The following is a 26955-nucleotide window of genomic DNA, read 5'->3' as shown; positions in this document are numbered from 1 at the left end:
GCCACCATGCCCAGCTATACCTTAAGGTAATATGATTTACTTCTATAAGGAGAGCACAGAAAAAATAGCAAGTCCAGCACAAGCCAGGAGAGGATGGCACAGCAAGCCCAGCAGGGACACATGCCCAGCTGGGCAGGGGCCTGTCTCACAGCCCTGGAGCCTCCTTGCTTACTACGTGGCTTACTGGAGAGGACGTGCTCACGATGGGCTTCCTTGAAAACCCCATTCTTCCCAGTGTAAATTCGTGTATCAACAGGTCTCCTCAGCGTATTACACTACCATGCACCCCTAAACACACACACAGGGGTCACAAAATACCTTCAGAAACATGGCTCTCTCATCAGGCGTGAAGTCGGAGGCCAGGATATCCCAGAGCCAGATGATAACTCTGTGACTCCCATGAAAGCCACCATAGTACACCGTGTGCTTCCTGAAAAAACCCAGACAAGGCTCAGCTGTACGCTGACAGGTATGTGTGGACATAGGCAGGCAGGGTAACTCAGTGCTGGCTAACACTACTAACGCCTCTGATGCCTCAAGTCCATGTCTTAGTAATCTCATCTTCCTGGAAGCTGAATGGGTAGGGTGTTTGAAAGCTAGTCCTGCTCTTCCCAAACAGGCCAACCTGAACCATCATGTCACCATTTGCTGGAGCTTTAGCAAGACCCCAGTCCTTAAAGCTGGCTTCCAGGTGTCACTTGCCAGGCCAACAAGGGGACAGTTTTTACCCCACAACACCCTAGCCAGATCATGGAGGAAGAGATCTGGTGCAGGGCTCTTGGAATAACTCTTTCAAAGGAACCCAGCAAAGGAATAGCTTGCTTTCTAAGAGGCCTAAGAATTTCACCCTTCCCTCCTCACTGCCCCTTACTTTATTTTTTTATTTTTTATTTTTTTGGCGGAACTGGGGATTGAACTCAGATCCTTGCGTTAGTCACGCGCTTATCCTACTGAGCCATCTCCCCGGCCCCTTGCCCCTTACTTTAAATCATCCAGATCAATCTCAGCATTGTCACCAGAGATGAGACGCTGCAGCTCAGGGGCTGAGAACATTCGGATCCACTCGGGTTTGATGATGGAACGGAATCCACTAATGAGGGCAGCTGTCTGGTTTTTTATTTGAGTGTGCATTCGAAAGTGCGCCATCAGATGGATGTAGCTAATTCTGTTAACAAGGAAGAGAAAATAACAGAAATTAAGAGGAGGCTGATACCAATGGGCTGAAAGATGAGTCTAGTCATTTCTGAACCATTTTATGGAAACACAGTGGCACAGAGCCAGGGCATGTCACCAGAACAATGACAATCAAGGCCACAATGACAGTGCTCTTGTCAGCACTCGCCACTAGGACGACTCAGGTATTCACAGGTATTGTTGTGTTTACTTGTCCCCCAAACCTTACACTTTACACTGAGAATGATCCCCCATTATGTTGGGAATCAAAGCGAGTCATTCTCAGAGGTAGAAAGAAGGCCCCTCTTAGTACAAAGGTTGTTCTCAGACTTCCTTTTAATTTCATTGTTTTGGACACAACTGATCATGTGATCATTTAGTACTCTAGTAAGTTTTACAGTAGAGGAGAACTGTTTCGTATTGAAACGTCAGTCTGAACCTTGCTAAAGTAGACCAAAAGTCTAAAGCCATGAAAAGGAAGCACAGCAGGATGTTTCCCACAAATGCAGTTGCCTTATGTCCAGGGTCTGCTGAGGAAGTCAGAGGAACTAACCCTGCTTCAGCACAGGATCTCTGGGTCTGTCTGCATGAACACACTGATTTCGCAGGACATGATGTAATCCCTCTGGACAGGTTAAACACTCCAACTAGCTGGCTATGATGCTAATTTCTTAGCAAGCCATTTACTCAGGAAGTAAAAGCCTTGAGCTTGGCCCAAGTATGACTCTCATAAATTCCAAGTAAGTACAGTCCATGTAAAATTTTTCCCCATAATGCTTTGATCTAACTTACCTAACCTGAAAATATTTCTATTTTTAGAACTGTCCTAGCAGCAATCCTGTACCTTCAAATAGAAATATGAGTTTTTCTATTATTGGTGGTCCTCCCAAGTAATCTTTGGAACAGGTATTCCAGAGACAGAAGGAGGGCCAGCGCACACTGTTAAAACCCTAGCAATGTGAGATCAAGTATCATCTTCTGAGGAGGAGGAACAGGCACTTCCAGGCCTTTCCAGTCAGCTTGGTTACAGACCACCCTTGCCTTACACCGTGGCTCTAGGCCCAGGAAACAGGAGTTTGTCAAATGAGTTTACAAGTCTGGTTTCAAGGCAGAACAGGGACCTCTCTGCAGCACAGCATCGACCCAGTTCCTCCGGCTATTTACACACCTCCCAGGCATACAGTTCTTGCCATCACCTCTGTGCAATAGCTCTATGGAAAGGGGGCTTCCCTGGGAGCAGCAGGATCTACAAGACAAGTCACATATCTATGATGTGACCCTGGCTCTCATTTATCAGCCCCTTTTCAGGCAGATATCCTGGGAGCCATTTTACAGCTTCTCCTGCACACAGACCTATGAAGGAATGGCTATGCATCAGAGGTGAGCAGGGCCAGAATGTAACCCATTCCCTCCATGCCCCAGCCTGGGTCCTCTCCCCTCCCCAGCAACCCCTGTAACCTGTGCTTTTTTCTAGGTTTCACCCTAATGCCCCATAGCTAAGGGGCAAAGCTGGTGTATTTCAGTAACGATGAAAATGAAGTCTGTTCTTTTGACAGTGGAAACAACTCCCCAAGTACAGACTGACCAAGCCACGTGATTCCACTGGACTGTAATGCGCATCTGATCCAGATGACAGGTCAGGTGGGATAAGTCCTCACCTGTCACTGAAGAGACTGATGCTCAGATCACCAGTTCAGGTGCCCAGCTGCACCTGACGGCAGAACGCTGCAGACTGACAAGGGGGCCAAGGGCTGCTCCTTGTGCCAGGTTCTACTGTTTTAATCAGGCAAGGGCAGGGCTGGCTGGAGACAGGGCATTCAGGGGCTTTGTTTCTTCAGACCGAATGGGCTGACATTTATGACAGATTCCTAGAAGCACGGTATCAGTGACAATAGCTGACAGGTTTCAGTGTCTCTTCTGATTTCCTATGTGTAAGTCTGTCTGCTGAACTGAATTCATCACCGAGTCTCTTGAGAGCAGTGTTTTCTACAACTGCTGCATGCCATCATTTTAAAGTAAGCTGCTCCTTGAAGGTGTCTCTGCTTTGGTGCCCGTTGGGTTCAGGACAGGGCCTGATCAGCTCAGAGCCTATCTGTCTGCATACAGAGCCGTCACTTCATTCCTAAGAACACTGCGGCCTGCGTGCCTCTGACCTTACAAGTGCTACTGCAAAAAAATAAATCATCAATTCTTATTTTGCAAATCGAATTTAATACAACTCTGGCCTATGAACTGTAACCAGTAAATTCCATTATGATATTTATGGCCTCTTTCTACTTTAATCTATCTTAATAAATTCTCAACATAAGCCTGGAGAGCCAGAATGAAGTCTTTTCAAGTGGTGACCTTAAAAATCTAATTGCTGTACTCACTTATTTTCATTTGTAACAGGAATGGTCTTCCCTCCAGGAATCAGTTCATGGCAAACAAGCTGGGGGAGAAGATGGGGAGCAATTACTAGAAAGGCTTCTAATGGGGAAATAAAGCTTCCTGGAGAACAGGGCCCAATGCAAACATCCATGTGACGGAATTAAGATGGTATGTTCTTGGGAAGGATCATTTTTCATAAAACCTCAGGGTTAAAACCATCAATGAGCAGATCCTGTGGGATCAATAGGAAAGGTTTCTTACGTGAACCTTGTTCAAACATCTGTGCCAGGCTCCAGAATGCCACGGAAGAAACTTGGCATTTAGGCCCACAGCAGGAGGCTGGGTAAATGTTGGCACATGAGAATACTATAATATTCTCATAGTAAAAAATAGGATGAAAGTGTACTCTTGCTGAAGAGGTGAGAAAAAGGAGACTATAATTGCATGTATGGTCTGGTATCATTTCTGCAAAATAAACCAAATTACATACATATGCATGTGGGAAAGAGCCTGAAGGACAGAGACAAGACTACCGGGCCCCCTCTGGGCACAGGCATTATGGAGCTTTTTCATTTTCATCTTTCTGTTCATATTATAGTCAAACTGTTCTGCCAGGTATTTCACCCAGCCTGGTGTTTTCCACAGATGCTTCCAGGGAACACCCAGAACTCTACTGACAAGAGAAATAACACTCTGTCCTTCTAAGAGTCTGTGGTAAGCCAAGCCAGGGAGGCTTGGGGTGACCACACCGAGGCTTCTCTGGGCCCTCAAGTGCTCAGGGCTGGTTGACTTTCAGGACAGGAGGGCACACAGAGTTCCCATTGGTGCCTACATACACGCGTTCACCTCATCAAAGACTCTGGCCTTTGTCTGGGGCATTGCAGGTGGGCTGCCCCCCCTTGTCATGACACTGTATTTGTAAGGGCTAATCCTCACTATGGAAACAGAAACATAGTTAAAAAGAGGGATCGGCTTCCACCATTAGATTCTAAGACACAGTATGAACAAAGCAGGGTCTCAAGGCGGAGCGCTCTAAGGCCAGGTTGTCAGGGAAGTAGCAGGGTAGCAGGAGAACAAGGGACAGACTGACAGGCAGATCCTCAGCTTGTGGACTTCTCCTACAGCAAACCTAAGTTGGGCAAGTCTCGGAAGCCCACGAAGGAGCTCAGCCAGGAAGGCAACGTACCTGACCCATGACGTCCTCATCGTAGGATAGCGTCAGGCCCAGGTCAGCGATGTCCCCGTCATAGCGCTAAGGCAATAGAGAGGGCAATGTTGGGGCCAAGCAGTGCTACACTGTTGAAGAGTTAACCCTTCCTTCCTTGAGGTGTTGCTGTGGTGGTGCTCACTACCATGCCTCCCACGGCTGGAGGCCGGGAGGGCTGCACACCACCCTGAGGGTGAAGACTGTGGGTCTCCTCCCTGGGAGGGCGTGTTCAAAGGGACATGGGGACTGCACTGATTACAGCAGGTTTTCCTTTAGGACATGGAGACAGGGTAAAGCTGAGCCCAGCTAAGCCTTGGCTTAGCTATGAGTTCACACTAGGACTTGGCTCAGTTACCTACTACTAACCTTGATGGAGGTAAGGTTTTTATAGAACTCTGAGTCCAGAGAAGGAAGCTCATCCACGGAGCTGTAGAAGATGCTGTGGTGATGCCCAAGCAGCTGGCTCAGAAAGAAGGAGGCGAAGGGCACATCCACCACAATTCCCTGCAGGGTAAGACAAGAACTTTTCAATTCCATGGTCAAGGATTCTGGCTCAGTGATTGGGTCAGGGAAGCTTAGGCTGCAGGGGTGGCCCTGAACACGCACTGGCATCCCTAGGTCCTCCTAAGTTTTCGGTCTGGAAAGCCACACTGTCCATTATTTAACAAACCACAGCACAGGCACCAGGGGCCCAGGGAATGAGACCCTAGGTTCACTGCTACTGCTGGGGTAGGGCTGAGGGCATTCTCACTGTAATGGGGTCAGCATGAACTTCTTAGTTACAGGAATGCAGAAGCACAACACTGACCCCTGCTAGGCTCTCAGGAGCTGTGGGAACATGTGTCATGGATATAGGCAGAGCACAGAGACGGGTTCTCACCTGGAGGCTGGAAGGCAACTTCCAGGAGGAAGAGTTCTCTAAGGGAACACTGGAGGGGCACAAGGTCTCTGAGTGAGAACCACAGGTGTGCTGCAGGGGTGCAGCTCAGGCCATCTGGTCACTGCTATGTGCAGGGGGGAGGCTGAGTGAACCATGAGTCCAGAGCCCACAAGCTGGCTCCAAAGGGCCCCTAAGCTGGCTGCAGTGTGCGCTCCATCCCTAGGGCTCTAAGCAGGAAAGCAACAGTTTTATACTCTGTGTGGCGAGGGCAGTGGGGGAGACAGAGACAGGGACAGGGGAGGCAGCTAAGCCCCACAGCTGCAAGAAATGCAGAAAAACTGAACTGTGGCAGCAGCTACAAGGGTTGGGAAAGGTGCCTCTGCAGACTTAAGAGGGAGGGTTATTAAAACTCTGTGACCGTGGTGTCAAAGGGGACCGGACCATGAGGTTAAAGATGTGAATACATGCTGTGCCCCACACAGAGCCAGTAGGTCCTACTGTGCTCATCCATGCTATGACTGGTCAAGGTTAGGACAGGAGGCACACAGAGGCAAGGCCTGGCAGATGGACGGACATTTGGGAAACTAGAGGAGACCACACTTCTCAGCTGGCCTATCGTACCTAAATGCTTAGAGGAAAAACACTGCATCAGGTAGGTACTAGAAGCTGGTGATTTTTTTGGTACTAATGGCCAAACCCAGGACCTTGTACATGCTAGGTAAGTACTGTATCATGGATCTGTATCTCCAGCTCTGTTTTTTCCTTTTTTAAAAATGGGAATCAGCTGAACAATTGTTTCCATTTGGTAGAGGAGGGGGCCTGCCCCTTAGCTCAGTTCTTTAAGTGGCTGCTTCAACAAAGCAGTCAGGCTCAGGTTGCTGTGGTTCGATCCCCACAACTCAAGCAAGCCAAACCTGCCCTGAAGGCATTGGGGGAAAAAAAAAAAAAAAATCCTTCTGCCATTTGGTAGAGGAGGAATCAGAGGAACCACAGAATAAACTGAGGCTACCCAAGCAACGCAGGGCAAAAGAAGGACTGAATGATACTTGCAAATTCTAATGGGGCACTAGATTTTTAGCATGGCTGGGGCCTGGGGCCACCCAGAGGCAGCTTCCAAGAAGAGAGCAATGACCTGGGCAAAGCATCCAGGCCGAGGCTGGCCACCTTCCCTCAGCTGCTGGCTCCTTCCCTTTGGAAGGCATTCTGGCTACACTAGGGATGGGGAGTGCCACTGGGCAGGGGAGCTAGCTCAGCAGCCAGCCTTTCAAGTGTAAGATCCCGAGTTTGATCCTTGGTACCAAAAAAAGAGCACCATTTAGGCAGCTCCCTTCTGCTGAGCCGAGCCAGGCGCTGTGCAGGGCTGGGCCCTGGGAAGGCCCCCAGCTCAGCACCTGTAAGTGAGAATCACTGCAGCTTGTTTTCCTGCCTTGGGGCAGGACCCTGAAGGCAGGTTCATTTCTACCTAGAAAATCCTGCCTATCCTGACCTGGCTGCCAATGACACAGATCAAGAGCTATGTAGCTTTATACATATACTCTTCACTCTATGAGCCTGAGGAGCAGAAACTGAGCTCCTAAATGACAGGGAGGATACAGTGTCTTCTGACCTAGGGTACCATGTGCCAGGCACCGAGGGAGGGGGCTATAGGTATCACCACATTTGACCCTGACACCGACCTAGCTAGCCTCACAGCTGTATTATCCCCACCTTAATGAGGAGGTAAAGTCATTTGAATGCACATGGGCACATGACATGGCTAGCCAGGGAGGGGATGCTCTGGACCAGCTGCTGGGGGCTATCCCTAACCTGCTTGTTCCAGGCTGTAGGCAACTCCCAGGAGCCCCAGCTCACTCTGAAGTACTCACTCAAATAATGAAAGATACAAAAATAGTGGTAGAACTGTGCTTAGCATAGGTGAGACCCTAGGTTCCATTGCCAGAACTGTAAAAACCAGCCAACCAAAACCAAAAACTATCTACTACTAATGCCTATAAAGCTGCCCTAAACTGAGGAGCAAGCTTCCTCATAGTGATATGGCTCTGGCATGTCACTCCTCCCTCCTCTGGTGGGGGCCGGCTGAGGACCCAGGCTGGCTGGGTTGGAATTCTGCCTTTGCTACTTAACTAGAAAGAAGGCTCCTGAAAATGAGTTTTCACAGCCTTAAGTGTCTCATTCTTAAAGAGAGGACTGCACCAAGTATAGCCAGGATGCTTTCCAAAGGGAAGGAGCCAGAAGCTGAGGGAAGGTGGCCAGCCTCGGCCTGGATGCTTTGCATAGGTCACTGCAATCATAGGACTGTCAAAAGGATTAAGTGAGCTGACGAATGCAATCCACCTAGAACTTACATCAACAAATGTTGGTGGGGGCCGGGGAGATGGCTCAGTGGAATAAGTACTTCCTTGGCAAGCCCAAGGGTCTGAGTTCATTCCCTGGTTCCCCCCCCCCAAAAAAAAAAAAAAAAAAAAAAACCACAAGAAAAACAATGAAAAAACAAACGTTGGTTCGTGCCCCTCACCTTGGCTTACCCTAATGTCAGGTTGTTTACATGGCTGGGCCCGACCCCATAAACCTGCACAAAGTCAGCAGTGCTGCTTGCATTTCATTTCACTCTTCTGTTCCATATTCCCCAGGGTGCCTACCTCGTACACAGCCTTCCCCAGCATCTTCCCCACAAACTCGAAGAGTTGCAGGTAATTCTCATGGATGTAGGATGTGGGAGAGGGGTACAGCCGCTCATCCCCACTGGTTGTCTGCCAGGCAAAAGGACAGAGAGAAGCGGAGGTTACATGCTTCGTCTTTACTTCTTGGACACCTCATGATCTGCTGCCACTGCCAGCCACACTCACACCCTCCCAGCCACCTTGAACAGATTGAGTGCTGGGTCAAACACCCTTTTGATGATCTCTTCCAAGAATTCCTTGAACACGCCATCCTGATCGATCCCGGCCTCATCCACTCCAAGGTCATTGACGAACTTCACTCGGATCACACCTTTCATGGCATGCTGGGAGAGCTGCCGCAGCTGCTCATAGCCATCCTACCAAGGGCAGAATTCAGCCTGTTAGGAACCATGGTCTTGTGCATAATTCAGGACTCCTTTGCCAAGTCCACCCCCTCCCCAAGCTTTCCCATGCAATAACCAAATGTGCAAGCCAGGACATGTGGGAACACAGAAGACAAAGTGGTTCTCGCTTGCTTTTAAATCAGAGCCTATTAAAAGGAAAGATTCATCTCAGAAAAGTGATGGCCTTGCTCTCTGGCAGGAGGAGACTGGCCTCAAGAGGATGCAGAGTTGCCAGACAGGGAATCCGACAAACTGAGCCATAACACGTTCTCGGCCATCAGACAAAAGATGGAAAAAGCTCAGGACAAGATAGATCTCCCCCTCTTTTAATGCTAAGAATATGTTTGACTTCTCATGGGGAAGTCACATTTCATTTCATTACTATGAAATGAAAAATGCAAGTATTCCCCACCCCTTAGCTCCTTGAGCTACAGGACTTCGAGAGTCAAGCTGAGCAGTCAAAGTTGTATCCTGAGGGAAGGTGGTAGAAGGATCATAAGAATTCAGGCAGGGTGTAACATGGCCCCACTGGAGGTAGAAACAGATGGACAGCAGAGGACAATGGGAGAAGCGGACATTCCAGGATACAAGGGCAGTGCTGGGCTGGTGGGAGCAAGAGCAGCGGTGAGGAGCCTCAGCACACCTCTAGCTTGGGCCCTTTGCTGGATGTAGCTCAGATAAAGCATGCTAAACACACAGAAGGCTCTGGTTTTGATCAGTGTATCTTTCCCTTCTAGAAGTCAATGCACAGTCTCCACAATAGTTTAGAATTCTATACTAAACTTTAGTGTCTCTTTTTTTAGTGTGTGTCTCTTAATTCCGATCTGGTGAAGTCTTCCTACCTTCTGACTTTTATCCAATGTATTACTGGTATGTGGGGTGTTGAGTCTATTTCTGAGCAGTGATTACAAAAATCAATGAACAGGACAGAGTCCAGTTGGCAACATGAGAAGCCCTGTCACCAGGGTGAGACTGCTACCTTTTTTGGCAGCACCATGCAGGGAGTTACAGATGAACCTTAATATGCTACTGAGGCCACACCTTTCCCTTTCGGACACAAGTGCAGCAATGCCTATGTTCTGCTGACTTCATGCAGACTATGTCACAGCACCCACCCACCCACCTGCCAGTCTGGTCGCCTTATCACACAGCCAATGGGCAATCTGCCAGTTGGGGAAGTATTCTGAGGGCTCCTGCTGTCTTGCTACCACACTCATCAGTGATCCCAAGGACTGTCCCTTGGGGCTTCTTCATCTTATCAGGGATTAAGCTCCCAAACTGGTGAGCTACAGAGAAATTACCTCTGAAGTCCCAATATTACCAGCAGGATTGGGACATGGAAAGTACTTTTTATGCCTGAGAAGTCTGAGAATCATTAAGTTAGATGTAAAAACTGGAGAAAGAGGATGTTACCAAGCAGCTGTAGGCTAACTAAAGATTATCCTGTTGGCATCATGTTGAAGTTGGGTGGAAGATTCCAGTGTGTTCCCTGGTGTGTGCAGATTTCACTAATCTGCTTTAGAGCCACAACTCCAAACTCTAATTCCCTCAGCAGAGATGCGTGGGGTTAAGGGGATTAAGGAGGCTGACACATGGGAAATTTGGGAGTGTAAACCTGCATTCAAGGGCCATTTGTGGACTTCAGATTTCAGTTTTGCTTGATCTGGCCCCTCCCAGCCATTTCACAAAGTTGTAGAGAAGAATTTGCCACCATCTCCTGATATATATCCTGCCTTTGGGAGCAGGAGCAGCTAGGCGAGCAGTACACACATGCCTCTTGGAAGGCAAGTGCCAGCCAAGCAATCCTCTCTACTGCATCTCGATGTGCAAAACAGGACACTGGGTGAGGAAAGGGAGGCCTGGCTCTGTCACCCGTGGCTGTGGGACCTTGACTGAGAATCCAAATTCCTCTGTCCTCAGCTCTGCCCGACAGGGTACGGGGCAACAGATGGGTAGGAGTATGTTGCAGGCTCTTTCCAGTTCTGAAGAACCACAGCCGCAGCCGCCATTCACTGTTCGAGAAAGCTTTCCTGCCAGACTTGGACCAACACCTCTGAGCCTCCTAGAAGCACAGCTTTCTAAGCTGGCCATGGACCAGGAGGCAGACTAAAAGCTCAGGTCAGGCGGGGCATGTGGTCTCATGCCTATAGTCCCAGAATATGGGAGGCCGAGGCGGAAGGATCATAAATTTGAGCTCAGCCTGGGGAAAACAGGGAGATTCTGACAAAAAAAAAAAAAAAAAAAAAAAAAAAAGCCCAGGACAACTGATACCAGGCTTTTGATGCCCCCTTGTGTTCTGATTAGGCAAAGGCCACTGGGTTGTCACTCTAATAGCCAAGCCACCAGCTCACTAAATACATGCCCCTCTTCCCTTCTTCTTGATTCAGCTTCATGATGAAATGCATCCTGTGCTCTCACAGTAAGGAAAGAGGAAAAGGACTCTGCCTAAATGGTGAGAGACACTCTTCCCTTACATCTCCAAGGAGAGGGTGTTAAGCGGTCAGCCCAGCAGAACTGGGTTGCTGACTGATTTCCTATTAAGGAAGGAGGGAGCCAAGCGAGCCCACTGGCCCCAGGAGACAATACAGGCTTCCCTACACTCCCCTGTGGTGGATGCTGTCTACACGAGCAAGTGTGATGGGTGGTGGGATATGGGGCAGCGTTTGAGGAAGAAAGTGGCAGAAAAGGGGGTTTTACAACACAACAAGGCTGTTTCTTTCTTTGAATAAAGGCAGAGATTGCAAACCAGTGGCCTGCAGGTTGAACTCCAGGAGTTGTCTGGCCTTCCAGGTGCCTTACAAAATTAATTAGTCCACAGCACTTGAGTGCCCTTATCCCTACTTTAAAAAAAGTTATTTATTTTTGTTTGTTGTTGTACAAACTCAGTATGTAGCTCAGGCTGGCCTCACAATCCCCTTCCTCAGCCTTCCAAGTGCTATGATTACAGGCATGTGTCACCACGCCTGACTTATCTCTACTTTTAAGAATGTCAAAGACATCAACTGTTTAAAACATCCTGTCTTTTCCAACAGCTCCTGGTGTCAATCACCAGGGGTCAAGGGAACTAAAACAAGCTCTCTGGTAAGAAGCAATACAAGCGTGGAGAGGCTGCACCGTGGGAGAGATGAAGGGCTGCTGTTTGTTGCCATATGCTGGCGGATGGCTATGTGGCCCTGTGCTGCCATGGGGTCCCTGTTTATCTTACACTGACAGAACACGCAAATGAGGGGCTGTGGTCACAGTGAGATACAAGGTCTAGAGAACACACACGGCAAATAAATCAAGCCAAGCCTCTCCTGGGATTGCAGACTTGCTCCAACGACAATGGCACTGCTGGCAGGATCAGCACAAATGGGCAGGTTGTGCACTATCCAAATCAGGGAAGGATGTAGCATGTTGGGGACAGCTGTCGTAAGAGACACTCACTTTACCATGACAGTGTTCCAGCAGATCGTGGCCAGGGCATAACAAATCCTATCTTGGCAGAGCACACTTGGTGATAGGCGCCCACAGGCCTCACCACTCACCTCACAATAAAGCAGTACGACAGCTGTCTGACATATAGAGGACATGGCAGCTACAGTAGGACCTTGGTTCATAACTTAATTCATTCCATGATTCTGGAGAAAATGGCCATGTTTGTGTTTGTCTATAAAAGATGGCTGTGATCATGTTTGTCATCTGATGTAGAGTTCCCAAACAAAGACAAATTTTTGCCAAATGCTTCTGTTTGCAAGCTAAAGTGTTGGCAAATGAAAGCATCTGTGAACCGAGGTACCACTGTACTACATTCCATCAGGCTGCCCTACTGGTGACTCAAGACACTGGGTCTGGCGTCAGTGGGCAACCATCCTGGTATCTTATACGGTAACATGAACAAAGACCTTCCAGCTCTGTGATAAATGCATCTCCACATGGCTCAGTTAGCAAAACACCCCACTCCAACTGTATGACCTCCTGGTCATACAGGAGTCTGGTCAAGTGCCTGCTGCGACAGTGAAGTCTATACAGACCTGGACAGAGCAGTGTAGCCACTGCAGTTGACTTTCTGTCCTCATTTCAAAGAGGTGTGAGGAGTCTGATGCTCCAGTCCGGGGACTGCTAGGAGCAAAGGAAGACGAGGGAGCCCCAGCACCAAGGGCATGTTTAACCAAGCAACTATTCAGAGTCCACAGGACAAACGGCCTGTGTCTGCTCCTGGAGCCTTGATTTTAGAGTCATGATGCCAAGGCGTGACGAGAACAGTTCAGGGCAATAGATCATCTGGCAGAGAGGGTGTGCAGAGCATGCTTCTCTACAGTCGCATTCTGCAGGCCTCGCCACTCACCTCCAACATCCGGGACCGGCGAATAGTAATGTGAGTGACATGAGGGGAGGCGGAGCTGGTTTCCACGAGCCCCAGTTTTTCTTTTTCCTTGGTAACCATGTTTCGGAATAGGAGAACTCTCTGAAACGAGCAAGGGTGGGGAAGACACAACAGAAACAGGGTCAACAAATGATACTTTCATAAAAACCACTCTGCAGAATTACTGAAATTTAAGTCGCTTGAGATGCAACCAGAATGGGATGCCTGGACATGTGTTGCTGGTCAGAGTCTTGTGAGAACATTAAACATGCTCAAGAGCACTTCTGGGAAGTCAGAAATACAGCTGCACTGATGCCAAGGGAGAAGGGCTCCAGAACAAGTGGTCAAGCTGCAGCCAGTTCCAGCTAGGGCTCCAGGAGAAAATAACTTTCCTTGTGCAGTAAACTGTCCATCACAGAAACCAGGTGGCAGAGTGAGCTACAGGGGTGCTTCCCATAGCTATGCCTGCTTTAAAGGAAATCAATACTATGAACTTAAAACACAGAAACAACTCAGAAAATTGTTCCTACTGTCAGAGATGAAAAGATGGTCCCACAGGATAAAAGTTCCTAATCTTTCTGTCTGCCTACTCTGTGTACCACTGTCCCACTAGTAGTATTTCTCAATTAAGACTTGGATAAAACAGTTTGCCTTTAGCCTTGAGATTCTCATGAGGCCTTTACTTTCTACTCTTTTTTTTTTTTTTTTTTTTTGCGGAACCAGGGATTGAACTCAGGCCCTTGCGCTTGCCAGGGAAGCACTTATTCCACTGAGCCACCTCCCTGGCCCCTGAGCCACCTCCCTGGCCCCTCTACTTTTTGAAGAGATGGGGTCTCACTGTGTTGACCCAGCTGGCCTCAAACCCCAGGGCTGCTGCTGTCTTTCTGCCTCAGCCTCCTGAGTTGCAGAACTACAGGCCCACTCCATGGTGCCCAGTACAGCACCCCTTCAGAAAGCACGAGCCCTTGTATCATCCTGGGCTTGAGAATGAAGTCAGCTAACTGAATACATATGCCAGCCACATTTTTTCTTTCTCCCTCAAATGGGAATCTTCCCTGAAAGCCAAAAGACCTAGTAAATACAAGAACAGTAAACAAAAACAACAGTAAATATGATTCACTATGGAGGGGGAAGACTAGTGTATGCTAAATCACTTAGCCATTATATTAACTCTATAAAGAAAATAGCATTGAAGCACAGTAATTGTCAATCGCATCTAACAAGGGGAGGGTGAGGGCACTTTGTGTAGGGACCATTGTTCAGCAAGGCACCGCAAATTTAGAAACAGGGACTGAAGAGCCCTGAGTAGTACCCCAAGCTCTGAGGGTGCCAGGGCCACCCAGAGGGGAGTGACTGAGGACCCAGTGGGGAAATTGCCTCACTGCCAGTGAGGATGCAACTAAAGAACATTCCCACCTCTCTCTTCCAGGACAAGGGAGCTGCATGGGTGTTTAGGTTAGGTGGGGCCATGTGGTATGTGTCCCAACTACTTCCTGTTACCCCAAATCTTTAGCACAATCCTAAAATAAGGGGAGCTACTTTGTGCAGTGTGAGGTGTAAGATATGTGCCATATCCAGTTGATCCACTGTGTGCAGGGGCAGTTACACAGAAGCAGAACTGCAGGCCATGGCAGAACCAGCCCCCAGGAATCACAGAAAGCTAGATCTGGCTCTGGATTCCCAAAGGACGTGGAGAAGCTTCAAAGGAAGTTAACCTAGCCTTGGAGGGCTGGGAAACCTCAGCAGCCCAGAAGACATGGGCTAAGGAGCATTATCTTCACTCTGTGACAAGGACACCCTGACTCACCCAAAGTCACCCAGCTAGTGAGAAAGGGCACCAGATCCACATCCACCGACAGAACACCACACTACACAGCCTGCCCACCCTATACCAGACAGGTCTTCTGAGTTGAAATAAGGGACAAAGACCTCAAGTCACAGTTGGAACACAAACATGTAGTGAGCACAGAGAATGAAGGGTTGTGTGAGCAAGTTAGAGCTGAGGCTTTAAAAATGCTGAGAATAGAAGAGGCACTGTAAATCACCCATTACAGTAAGGTCAAGGACAAGGGCAGGGCTCAGTAAACAGAGAAGGTGGCATAATAGTAATGGATGGAGTGAGATCTTGTTACTGTCCTGTGCACTACAGCAAAACCCACAGTTGATCCTGTGGAGGTGGCGAGTCAGGTGTTACCCCTTAATAATATGTAAGAAGAACTTACAGTATCTCTCAAGATCAGCTGCAACCTCCCAGCCCTGAGGAAGAGACAGCAGGAGCTCTTGTAGCCTGCCATGCAATCACTGGTAGCAGGACAGGGCCAGGAGATGAGGAAGAAGCCTGTGTCCCAAAGTAAGGAGGTTTGAGGAAAGTGGCCTTGATGGTGATCTTAAGCAAAACTGCCCAAGGTATGTGTGTGGGAAGATTAGCATGTGACCTGAACTCACAGATAGTGCAAATGAAATCACAAACTACCTTGAATTAGTAATGCACACTTTTCCTCTCAAAGATGCAAATACTCTTTGGCCCCCTCCAAAGCCACTGTGAGCTGCACATGTGCAGAGCAGACTCTAGACTATACGCATGGGAATGCTGAGGTCCAAGGCTGGGTTCATGGGAATGGGTCCAGGATGGGGAACCACATTTAAAATCAGACACTACCATACCAGAAGCAGCCAGGAGGTGAAGAGCTGGAGATTACTTCAATGAGCAATAGCTGAAAAACAAAGCCTGCTACCCTTTGAAAACAGCAGATGCAGAAGGGAAATAGGAGTTGCCTGTGAACCTCAGGAGACAGTCCGCAGACTAGACACCCTATTTAAGGGCTGGCTGTCCAGGGTCCAAGGGTCACAGAGAATGAGATCAGCTTAAGATGAGGAAGTGCATTTTGTCTTTGGAAGAGAACAGCAGGAGACAGCTTGCTCTGCAAAGGTGTGCATTTCCTGGCGGAGGCAAGGTGTTGTGTGGGGGCTCCCCAAGGAGGCACATGTGACTAAGCAATTACCAGTAGGACCCCTCATTTCAGAGTCTGTCCAGTGTAGTGAAAATGCTGCATCATCTGCATATGACTGAGGGGAATGATTAGCAACCCTGAATATTCAAATCAAGGTCAAAACTCAGGGAGTGGTGAGGATTAAGTACCTATGAAAAGTGAGATTTAATTTACAAAAATGGGATTTATGTTCTTTTCAAAAACTATTTCTATTTTGAGGAGAAAAGAGAAAGGAAGAAAAACAGAGGTCAGGCACGAAAAGATGGCCCTAAGCTCTCAGGAAGTAGTCCAGCAGTGAGGCAATTTCCCCACTGGGTCCTCAGCCACTCTCCCCTCTGGGTGGCCCTGGCACCCTAAGAGCTTGTGATACCTCTCAGGGCTCTTCAGTCCCTGTTTCTAAATTTGCGGTGTCTTGCTGAACAATGGTCCCTCCACTAGTTAGAGGGTCAGGGGAGCCAGCAGGCAGTGCTAGCATGGCTGCTGCTCATCAGGGATGGAACACTTTCCTGCACCTTCTAGACACTCCTGCCACAGGGGCTGACCCTTCCAAAGACTCTCTCCTCCTCTGGGGATGGGCACAACACTTTCCTCTTTCCTTCCTTCCTTGGCTTCCTCCTTCTCTCCTCTTAGCAGCAAGTGATACATCCAGGTGACATCCCAGGGGGCCTAGTCTGGGCACAATTGAGTCCCTCCTCCATGTCGGTAAGTGCAGACAGAAGCACTGAGTGCTGCCCACATGCAGTCTCTCCAGCTCTAGCTTTTCTTCTAAGCTCACGAGCCACCAGGAACCACAGTCATCTCACCTCCTATCCACACAAAGCTCAACTCACCACATGTCTGTCCAGGACCAGCCTGTCCTTGTTTATACCTCAGGGACAGTACTCTCAACTGCAGGCAATAACTGGAAAACAGCCTGCATTCCCCCTGCCTGGTTCTCTGACTGTGGGACTCTTAGGTCTAGGGCGCTAGCTCCTTAAAAGTCTTTTGCTTCTATCATTGTTCTACTCCACTGGCCCCTCCCTAGTGTATGCCAGCTGACTTTAATGGCTTCTGCCTCTGGCCATTATACTGTGGACACAATCTTTTTAAACTATAGCTCTGATTTGGATGTGGTGGTTCATGCCTAGAAACCCACCTACTTAAGAGAATATGGTAGGAAGAACCCAAGTTCAAAGTCAGTCTGGGAAATTTATTGCAACACTTAAAAAAAAGGGGGGGGGCTGAGGTATAACATTTGTCTGACATGTGCAAGACCCTGTGTTGAATTCTTAGCACTGAGGAGAAAGAAGAAAGAAGGTACAGCTCTAACCAAGAGCCTCTTATGCTTAAAATTGATAGGTTTTTTTTCAGATTTAATTTACAAAAATGGGATTTATGCTCTTTTCAAAAGCTATGTCTATTTTGAAGGGAATAGAGAAAGGAAGAAAAACAGAGGTCAGGCAAGAAAAGGTAGTCCTAGGCTCTCAGGAAGTAGTTGGGAACAAAAAGAAGGGTCTTTTGTTTTAAGGGCTTCAGCCATATTAGATGACCACTATAATGATTTTAACAACTCATACTAGGGCCAGAACCTATCAAAAATCTGGCAATGGCTTTGGCTAACATCTAAGCTGCTAGCCTGGGTGTCTAAGGCCCTTCTTGCTGTAGTTCCTACAAACTTCCTCTGCTCCATTTGACTCTCTCCAGTGCATCCTCTCCAACCGCAGTGTGCCTCCCTTCTCTCTCAGCCTTGGCCTTGAAGCCCTGTGCACTTTGCTTGGGTGCTCTCTCTGGGCCTGTTTTCCCCACACCTAGCTGGGCTCACTCAGCCCAGCCTCGCTGCCCCTGGATTCAGTGCCTTTTCCAGCTCTGCAGCCCCAGCTCCCGCTGCAGCCTTCCCAGTAAGATAGATCACCACTGTGTCTGTCTGCAGGGTAAGTGACATCATACATTCATGTTGGACTGCAATCACAAGGAGGAGAGGGTAAGAACCATGGGGAATAGAGGAACATGCCAGGAGCCCTGCTCTGAGTGCCACTCACATTTTTATGTGGAATGACATGTGGGATGTATTGCAGGATCAACTGGGCACGTTTTCGGTCCTTGTCAAGTTCTTGGAAGAGCACGCTAGGTTTGAGATCCCTTAAAAAGAAAGATATGGGTTACTAAGTATTAGAACAGAAAAACCACTCGAGGGCCAAATATTGCTTTTGCAAAATTCCATGGGGATCCAGACTTCCCTGTTCATTCACACATGCACTGTCCACAGTTGCCCTCATTCCTGCTACAATGGCAGAGGGAGTGGCTGCAACACACACAGGTCCACATCACTTAACTGGCCATTTACCACGTTTGCCAGAGCGCCAAAGGTTGCATGAGAGTTGACATGCTACTGACAGTAATACTGATGCATCTTGTTTTTTTTTGGGGGGGTGGGGGGTAGGTCCATACAACTAAGCCCAGGGCCTCTGCACTCAGTTACAATCTCAACCTTTTTTCTTTCTTTCTTTTTTGGTGCAGGGTCTCACTGTGCAGCTCGGATTCGTTGTGATCCTCCTGTTTTCAGCCTCCCTAGTGCTGGGATTACAGGCGAGTGCCACCACACCTGGACTCTAATCCTTTTTTATGCCTTTTTTTTTTTGGCAGAACCGGGGATTGAATTTAGGCCTTTGTGCTTACCAGGGAAGCACTTATTCCACTGAGCCATCTCCCTGGCCCCTCTAATCCTTTTTTAAGTTAAAATTATTTATTTATTTTTTTGTGGTACCAGGGATCAAACTCAGGACCTTGTGCTTGCCAGGCAAGCACTTATTCCACTGAGTTATCTCCCTGGCCCTGAATTAAAATTTTGGGACAGATCTCATGAAGTTGTTACGTTGCTTGAACATGTGCTCCTCAGTGCTGGTATTACAGGCATATACGACCATGGCCAGCATGGCATGCCTTTAAGTTTGCTTAGACCATGTCAGAAGATCCCCAACAACAAATCCCCAAAGCAGTTTGACGCTAGGCATTCTGCTGATAAAAACTGCAGTGTAATTGCCACACCATGTGGTTCTCATCAACTTAAAGACCTTTTTTCTCAGTCTGAATAAGAAGCAGCTAAGAATGGTCCTGCTTTGTTGCCCTTAATTAACTCTAATCGCACTGGTGTAATACAAGGATGCTAGGTGCTGCATTCTTACAGGTGTGCTGCAGCAAATGGATGGATTCTTTTTTTTTTTTTTTTTTTTGAGGAACCAGGGATTGAACTCAGGCCCTTGCGCTTGCCAGGCAAACACTTATCTTACTGAGCCATCTCTCCGGCCCCAAAATGGATGGATTCTGAGGGGGGCCTTCTGCCACGGGCCATGAAGGGGCTCTGGCTGCCCCTCCCTACCCCGATGCTCACTTTCGCAGCCAGTGGTCCTCAGGGGCGAAGCGTCTCCGGCAGTCCCGCTCATACAGCACCATCAGCCACCCATGGACAGACTGGAACAGCTCCAAGGTCTCACCCTTGGCATTCTCTATGGTACAAACAGGAGAGTCACATTTGTGGAAAGGGTGAGAAGTGGAGGAGTGGGAGGACAGTCCTTGACTTCTGAGCTCTTAGCAAGTCTTAGCTCTCTGGCTTTGAAATTTCTGTGCAACTGAAGGGATTAAAAGGCCTCCTGGGAAAGTTCTACATGTCTGCAGAGCCTGGTGTCTCTTAGACAGTTGCTCAAGCTGCTTTCTATGGTCCACCATCCAAAGGTTCTTACACTGTTAGGGAGTTTAGTACTGAACAACTAGAAACGTGTCACAAGGTGGACTCTCATCTGAGTTGTGAACTGGTGCACATTTTATCCTCATGAAAATCACTATCAGTAATCAAAAGAATCATGATAACTAGAAACATCATCAATAAGCTCTGACATATACATGCAAGTCATGAAGGATGTCTGGGAAGGGGAGGCCTGGGACTTCTGCAGTAACGCTACTGTCAGAGACAATAAAGACCTGAAATTTCTAGATATAAGGCACAGAATAAATGTGCATTTTTGATTAACTGGTAGACAGTAAGCTAAAGCAGCTGCTGTAACAGACTCTTTAGCCTCCCTCAGTTTAGCATCAATGAAATACTGAGAGACACGTTTGTTTACCTTACCTACAATTCCATCCCAGATCATCTTAAATATGAAAGAATTCAGAAAAGAGGAGATGGTGACCAGCTCTTCTACTTTGAATGAAATTTGTTCTTCATAAACTTCAATATCATCAAGGATCCTAAATCAGAGAATTATTTAGAATTTCTGAGAGACAGAATGTGAGATCTTACTGTTAAAACCTCAGACAAAATAATGTTAAGAAGTAACTATTTTTAGATCCTTCAGGTAAAATATAATGCCTGGGATTTGCTTCAGAGAAATCAGAGAGAGCAAGTAGGGACTCGATGAAGCAAAGCTGCCGAGCTGCTGATGGTTCACGGAGGTTTATTTTATTTTCTATTTATCTGTGGCTGTCTATAGTAAAAAGTTTTAAAAATTAAGAAAAAACTCTACATCTGCATTTTTCTTGCTCATAAAGATCTGTGACACTTTCTTGCTTCCTGCTTGGATTCATGCCTCGCTGCTGCCTGAACATCAAGGGCTCTGGGCTGAGTCCACGCTACGAAAGCTGTAGAACCTTCGCCTGCATCTGGGGCACATACCCTGGCACCTGACACCTCTTTGTAAGTGAATGAAGAGATGCCCAAAAGGAGACAGGGACGAATAAACTGGTGAGACACAGCTCTAACTGAAAATTTACTAAAACAACTCAATACACTGTAGAATTTGACTGTTCAGTTACTTTTGACTCAGCAATGACTGGAGTGTTCCAGCTGCTGCCGACTCTGCTGCCACCTCCACCTGTGCACTGAGCCCCTTCCTCCACCAGCTGAGCTGGCCCACCCTGACACTTACAGGTCCCTAATCCCCTCCTGCTAAGGCCTTATAGCCTGCATGTGATTGCCTGAGGTGCATCTTATCTTGTAATTTTGCACCAAAAGGTGCACTTACTGCCAAATATGTAAGCAAACATGCAAGCTTAAGGAACAAGCCAGTTACCTTCCTAGCCTCTGCCTGACACTCTACTAAGCTGCTGACATTCCTTATTTATTTAATTTTGGCAGAACTGGGGATTGAACTCAGAGCTTTGCGCTTGCCAGGGAAGCGCTTATTCCACTGAGCCATCTCCCTGGGCCCTGACATTCCTTTTTTGACTCTTTATCACACTGGTAACATTATGTCCATTCTACTAAAAAGCAAACTAGGGCTCAGAGGTTCAGCAACTTGCCTAGGGTCAGCCTGATGGTGACTGTAACAGTCAACACATAACAAACCCTTCCTGTGTGCCAGGGATGGGCTAAGCACTTGGCATTAATGATCTCTTTTGATCTTTACCTCATGCCTAAAAGGCAGATGGTGTTATTCCCATTTATAGAGGACGAAAGGGTCTCAGAGCAGGGTGTAATCCCTTAATCCTTTGCCCAGGGCATCACAGCGAATGGCTGAGCCAGGTTTGGGACCCTGGCTCTCTGACTCTAGAATTTCCCAGGGATTCACCTGGCACAGTGAATCAATGGCTGAGCCATGCTTTGAATCCATTTCTGGGAGATCCCGAAGGCCACACTTTGTGGCAAATTCAGCTGTCCTGAGAGACTGGGGCCCATTCCTGTACATCTAGCACATGCTGCCTGCTTTGTAAATGTTTTCCTGTTATCTAATCTAATCTGATCTGATCATTTTATTTTTTGAAACCCTTGAGAAAAGGGTTTCACTGGTTTGCCTAGGCAAGTCTGGAACTTAGGAGCTCAAGTGATCCTACCTTATGCTCCCAAGTAGCTGGATTATAGGCATATGCCACCCTACCTGGCTCTTGTCTAATTCTTCTAAAGACTGCCACACAGGCCCTAATATACAGTCACGGTCAGCTCTGACTTGCTTCCTGACACTAGCTTGATCTCTCTTGAGTCTAAGAAAGGTACTCAGCCCCACAGCAGACAACCTACGTGATGAGGTGCCGGGAACAGTCACAGAACAGCATCAGCATGGCCAAGAGCTGCTTGGACTCTTCAGTGTCATTGTTCAGGCATTCCAAGAAGAGCTTTAGCCCTCCGTGGGGCCCCAGCTCACAGATAAATGCCCATAGTTTGGGTAGCAGGTCATCAAGGTAAGTGAGACCTGGAAAAGGATAGAGAAACCCAAGCTTCAGGTGGAGTTCCATCGCATCTGTTGTTTCTCCTTTTCATTGGGAAAACAAAACACTTCAGTCCATTATCGATCATTTAATGTGCATGACAAGAAGGTGCAATTAGGAAAAGCATTATCACCCTGTGAATCACAATGATAATAACAGCTAACGTTCAATAGTTGCTGGCCGCGTGACATACCAGATTAGACATCTGGTATGCCTTGCCTCTTTCTGCTTGTGAAACCCAATATCCACCCACTGGTTTCCCCCAGTACTGAGACTTGAACCTGAGGGGGAATAAAGTAATTTTTTATTTTGAAATAGAGGCTAAGTTGGACATTCTGGCCTTGAATGGTCAATGCTCTTCCGCTGGCCTCCGTGTAGCTGGGATCACAGGTGTGCAACATGCTGCCCTGTGCAGTGGCACCTCCACTTTGTAGGCACAGAAGAGCTAAGTGATTTGCCCAAGACCACACTGCCACTCAATGTCAGAGCCAGGAAAAGAACCCAGATGAGGGTGAGACAGTAATTATGTTTTAACAGGGATCAGCAAGTTTTTCTGGAGAGGTGCCGGCTTCGTGGGCCAGATGGTGTCTGTTAAAATAAAAATTTGAGACAAACTGAATCTAGCAGAGTTTAATTGAAGAAAGGATGGCTGACACACTGCACAGCCCTCAGGAGCAGAAAAGGTTAGAGAGTTCTGCTGTGAGAGTGGGCAGACAGCATTTACCATAACTCAGTGCTTTCCTTATTTGAACATGCTCTGGTAAACTGGCTGCCTGTTGTTGACTGAAAACTGCTGCTATGATTGGCTTAGCCTCAGCTATTTGTTACAAAAGTATTCTCTGAAGTCGGGCTTTCAGTTAGTTTACATACTGAGGGATTGGGTGGGATGAGGTGGCCTGCTGCTTAAGGCGACAGTTTATTAGGGAAGGACTCAGTACGAAGGCATCTTCAAGCCAAGTTTAGTCTCACAGTCGTAACTACTCAGCACTGTCAATGCAGCAAAGAAGCAGGTTAACACGTGACATAAATGAATGGGTTGAGCTATGTTTTAGTTAACAATTATTTACAAAAATAAGAAGTGACTGGGCTTGACTCATGGGCTGATCCCTGCCTTAAACTGTCCTGCAGGCTCACCCTCACTTAGCAAAGTTTTCCTCTCAACATTCCAAGTCAGCTTCCTGACAGCTAACAGGCCTTAGACACATGAGGTACATCTCCGGTATATATATATATGGAACTGGGGATTGAATTCAGGCCCTTGTGCTTGCCAGTGAAGCGCTTATTCCACTGAACCATGTCCTCAGCCCCCCACCTCTGGTATACTTTAAGTCTAATAATGGAGACAAGGAGTGACTTAGAAAGTCTGGATCTGAAAGTGCATATATAGCAGGGGCATGTTTCTCAGAAGAGCTGTCTATGTGAGCCCTTGCAATATTTACAAATACCTGCTTCTAACAGAAGCAGTTACTTCTCATCTTACAGAGTACAATGCATTATTTAGTTGTGAGAGAAGAACTGTTTGGGGAAGATACAATAGTCTGGGGGTGGCATGTGGAGAAGTCAAAGCTACTTAAGGGTGCTTAGAGTTGAACTAAAGGAATCATAAAGGAGGCCAAGAAATGTAGCATTCACTGAGTTACTACTCCTAGAAGTTCTCACTTTCAAGGATAGGAAGATGGAGTTATAAAGAAGCCTTTAAAATGCAAAAGTTTCTTCCCCAGGTTGGTGGGTATACAGGTGCTCAGCTCAAAGTTTAGGTAGTCCACGTTGTACCACACACACTAAAGAACACACGAGCCTCATAATTTAATACAGGCTAAAAAAGAGACAGTAGTTATGTTGTGGGGATTATAAAGAAGAAAAGCAACTGTCCTCACATCATGTGCTACCCATGATGCAGGCAGAAAGAGTCACAGCCACAAACTCCAGCTCAACAGAGACAGAAGTGGGGAGGCAGATGTCAGGGGAACAGAAGAGCTCCAGTGCCGCCGGGGTACACGAGGAGCAGGAGCAAAACGGGAGAGTAAAGACATGCTGTTTTTAAACAAGCATGTTATTTTCTGTAATTTGACTTATGAAGTATATAGTGAAACTAGGAGACTGAGTATCACACACATATTTTAGGCTAGTCTTTAGTTGTAAAAATACACTTTCATGTTGGTCAAAACCCTTATTTTTGGGTTCTCTAACTAGAGAAAATAAACTCTTTTTTTTTTGTGGTACCAAAAATCGAATTTAAGACCTTGCACTTGCCAGGCAGGCACTTGTGCTGCTCAACTGTATTTCCAGCCCCTGGGAAAATGAACTTAGATGTCAGCTCATCTTACAAACCAGACACAGGCGGTACCCTCAGACTCCTTTTAGCCAAGATGCTGCCAAACCTGCAGGTGCAGAGAAGCACCTGGCACGGTGTCCTCTCTCCCCTCCTGTATCTCTTTTTGGAACCTGCTCCAGGCCTTACATGCCATTTCTCCACTCCTACCCTAATGGCATACTCAGGTGTCCAGACACCTCTGCCTATTCCTGTCACAGCCTACCACTACTCTCAAGTCCCTGCAAGCCATGTCCCCATATGCGCTTCCTCAGCTTAGCAAATGGCACCACCATTTACACAGGAGTTTGGGCCAAAAACTAAGCACTACTTTTGAAACCTTTAGTCACTGTGCGCCCAAATTTAATCTACCAGGAAGGTCAGACACTGCACCCCTAAAACACATCTGAAACCTATCTCCACCTCCATCACCCTTACTAGGCCAACAATGATTCTGCCAAATCCCCCTCAGGAGGCTTTGGGCCATGTCTGGAAACGTGCTCGGCTGTCACAGCTTGGGTAGTTGGTCAGGAGCTGGTGGGACAGGGGCTGGTAAATATCCTACACTGCACAATAGCCCCTAGAACAAAGAATCACTGGTCCAAAAGACCAACACTGCCAACGCTGAGCAACTCTGCTCTTATCTACACCAGCAGACTCTCCTTATTTTCAGTTTCCCGAAGTGCTCATTGTTTTAGGCGATCTACTCTTTACCTACATATTGGTGTCTCCCCACTACTAGAATATACTTCTCTTGGGGGCAGAGATCTGACTAAGCTGTCAACCTCAGAATCCTCAGTGCTTTGCAAGCACAGGTATTTTATAAGTAAATGAAGAATGAGTAAGTGTGAAAAGCAGAAGCAGCAGTAATGCCAAGAGTTCTCAATCCTTTCAGTAGTGACTGGCTTTCAGTTTTCAAGGACTTTTGTACTCATAATACCAATGCTCCCTACACTGCAATTCAAAAGCCTGCAATGCCCAATTCTGTGCTCATAGAACTTTCTCTTGCTCAGCTAAAAAGGAAAATCCTTAGCTTATCCCTGCGATGAGACACCGTGCAGTCAATAAAAACGAGGTTTCTGAAGGATTCACATAATAAAATACTAATAAAGTGATCAGTGGAAAAGGAGAGGGGGCTGGGGAGATGGCTCAGTGGAATAAGCCCTTCCCTGGCAAGTGCAAGGACCTGAATTCAATCCCCAGTTCCGCAAAAAAAAAAAAAAAAAAAAAAAAGAAAAGGAGGCACAGAATGGTGTGTGTTGGTTTAAATACACTTATATGTGTGTAAGGCACTCAGGAATGGGAGTGGGTTATGGGATCAAGAGTGGTGCTGAAAAAAAAAAAAACCCAGAATGGTGCTGTGTTTTGTTTTTGTTTCCCTATCTTTTCTACTCAGAAAAAATAAGTTTTTGAAAGCTGTGCTTCATAAACAAGAGCCAGGTAAGGAACAAAACAGAAGCGCTCTGAATGAGCCTGGCTCGAGCTACTGAAAGGAAGCTTACTGATCTCTTAAAAAAATAATTAAAAATTGCCCTCCATCAAAATCAACTTTCTTCTTTGGATTACTTGTCAAGGAAACCAGATGAAAATGAAAGGGCAAGTTCTGCTAAGCAAAGCAGTCCGCTGAATCTAAAACATGGGCACTGCAGCTGTGGGATGCCAGACCTGTGAGTATCTGTAGGCGGATCTGGGTCAGAGTTGTCAGGGAGGTCTGGTAGAGGACGCAGATGTTGCAGACCTTCTGGACCTCTGCAGAGTCGACACGCTTACCCCCGACAGGCCTGAGAATATTCCGAACGGATGCAGACTTCTGAAATGCACGCTTGAGGAGGCCTGGCAGGGAGGGAAGAAGAAATGCAAGCAGAAGTTCAGCCATCTGCCAGATCCCACCAGGCCAAGGGAAGAACATTTCAACAGAAGTCCACACTCACAGACAGGGCCAGCTGGTGGGGCAGCTGCTTGGACTGGACATTTCTCTGGGGGCTGGGCATTGGAGGGCACACCTGCAATCTTGGCACTTGGGAGGCAGAGACAGGAGGGTCACCACAAGTCCAAGGGCTACCCAGGCTACAGAGGGAGTTTGCAGCCAGGCTGACCTGCATAGTGAGACCCTCTCAAAAGAACTGAAAAAATAAAGAGACATTTCTTTGGGATAAATCAGAAAAGACTAATGATGGAATTTTCTGGTATAATCCAGCAACCTCTTCAGAATATCAGAAAATCTTGGGCTGGGGAGACAGCTTAGTGGAATAAGTGTCCTGAGTCTGAGTTCAATCCCTGATACCACCAAAAAAAAAAAAAAAAAAAAAGAAAAAAAAAGAAAATCTTTCAGAATAAGCCAGGCCTACTCAACTTTGACCTGTGAATCTTTTACTCTACTAGCTAATTTCAGAACTCACAAAAGTAAAAATTTAGGGAACCATGTTAGAGGAAAAGAGTAA

General features: G+C 47.2%; 1 protein-coding gene across 4 annotated transcripts in view; it reads right to left on the bottom strand.

The window, feature by feature from the left end:
• Positions 1-26955, bottom strand: part of Ube3b (ubiquitin protein ligase E3B) — a 54689-nt gene that overhangs the window by 6263 nt on the left and 21471 nt on the right. For all 4 annotated transcript variants that reach the window (XM_004636290.2, XM_023720960.1, XM_023720961.1 and 1 more), the window contains 13 exons: positions 26180-26347; positions 22016-22187; positions 20132-20250; positions 19397-19511; positions 18048-18147; positions 13022-13141; positions 8491-8667; positions 8270-8380; positions 5117-5254; positions 4730-4795; positions 3546-3604; positions 983-1165; positions 319-430 (listed from right to left, as the gene is read on the bottom strand). In XM_004636290.2, coding sequence (XP_004636347.1) covers positions 319-430; positions 983-1165; positions 3546-3604; positions 4730-4795; positions 5117-5254; positions 8270-8380; positions 8491-8667; positions 13022-13141; positions 18048-18147; positions 19397-19511; positions 20132-20250; positions 22016-22187; positions 26180-26347 — 1640 coding nt within the window. The remainder of the gene's footprint in view (positions 1-318; positions 431-982; positions 1166-3545; positions 3605-4729; positions 4796-5116; positions 5255-8269; positions 8381-8490; positions 8668-13021; positions 13142-18047; positions 18148-19396; positions 19512-20131; positions 20251-22015; positions 22188-26179; positions 26348-26955) is intronic.

Source organism: Octodon degus, unplaced genomic scaffold (genome assembly GCF_000260255.1).
Source record: "Octodon degus isolate 3935 unplaced genomic scaffold, OctDeg1.0 scaffold00079, whole genome shotgun sequence".
NCBI lineage: Eukaryota > Metazoa > Chordata > Mammalia > Rodentia > Octodontidae > Octodon > Octodon degus.
The sequence above is the reverse complement of the archived record's forward strand: the minus strand, read 5'-3'. Positions and strand labels throughout refer to the sequence as shown.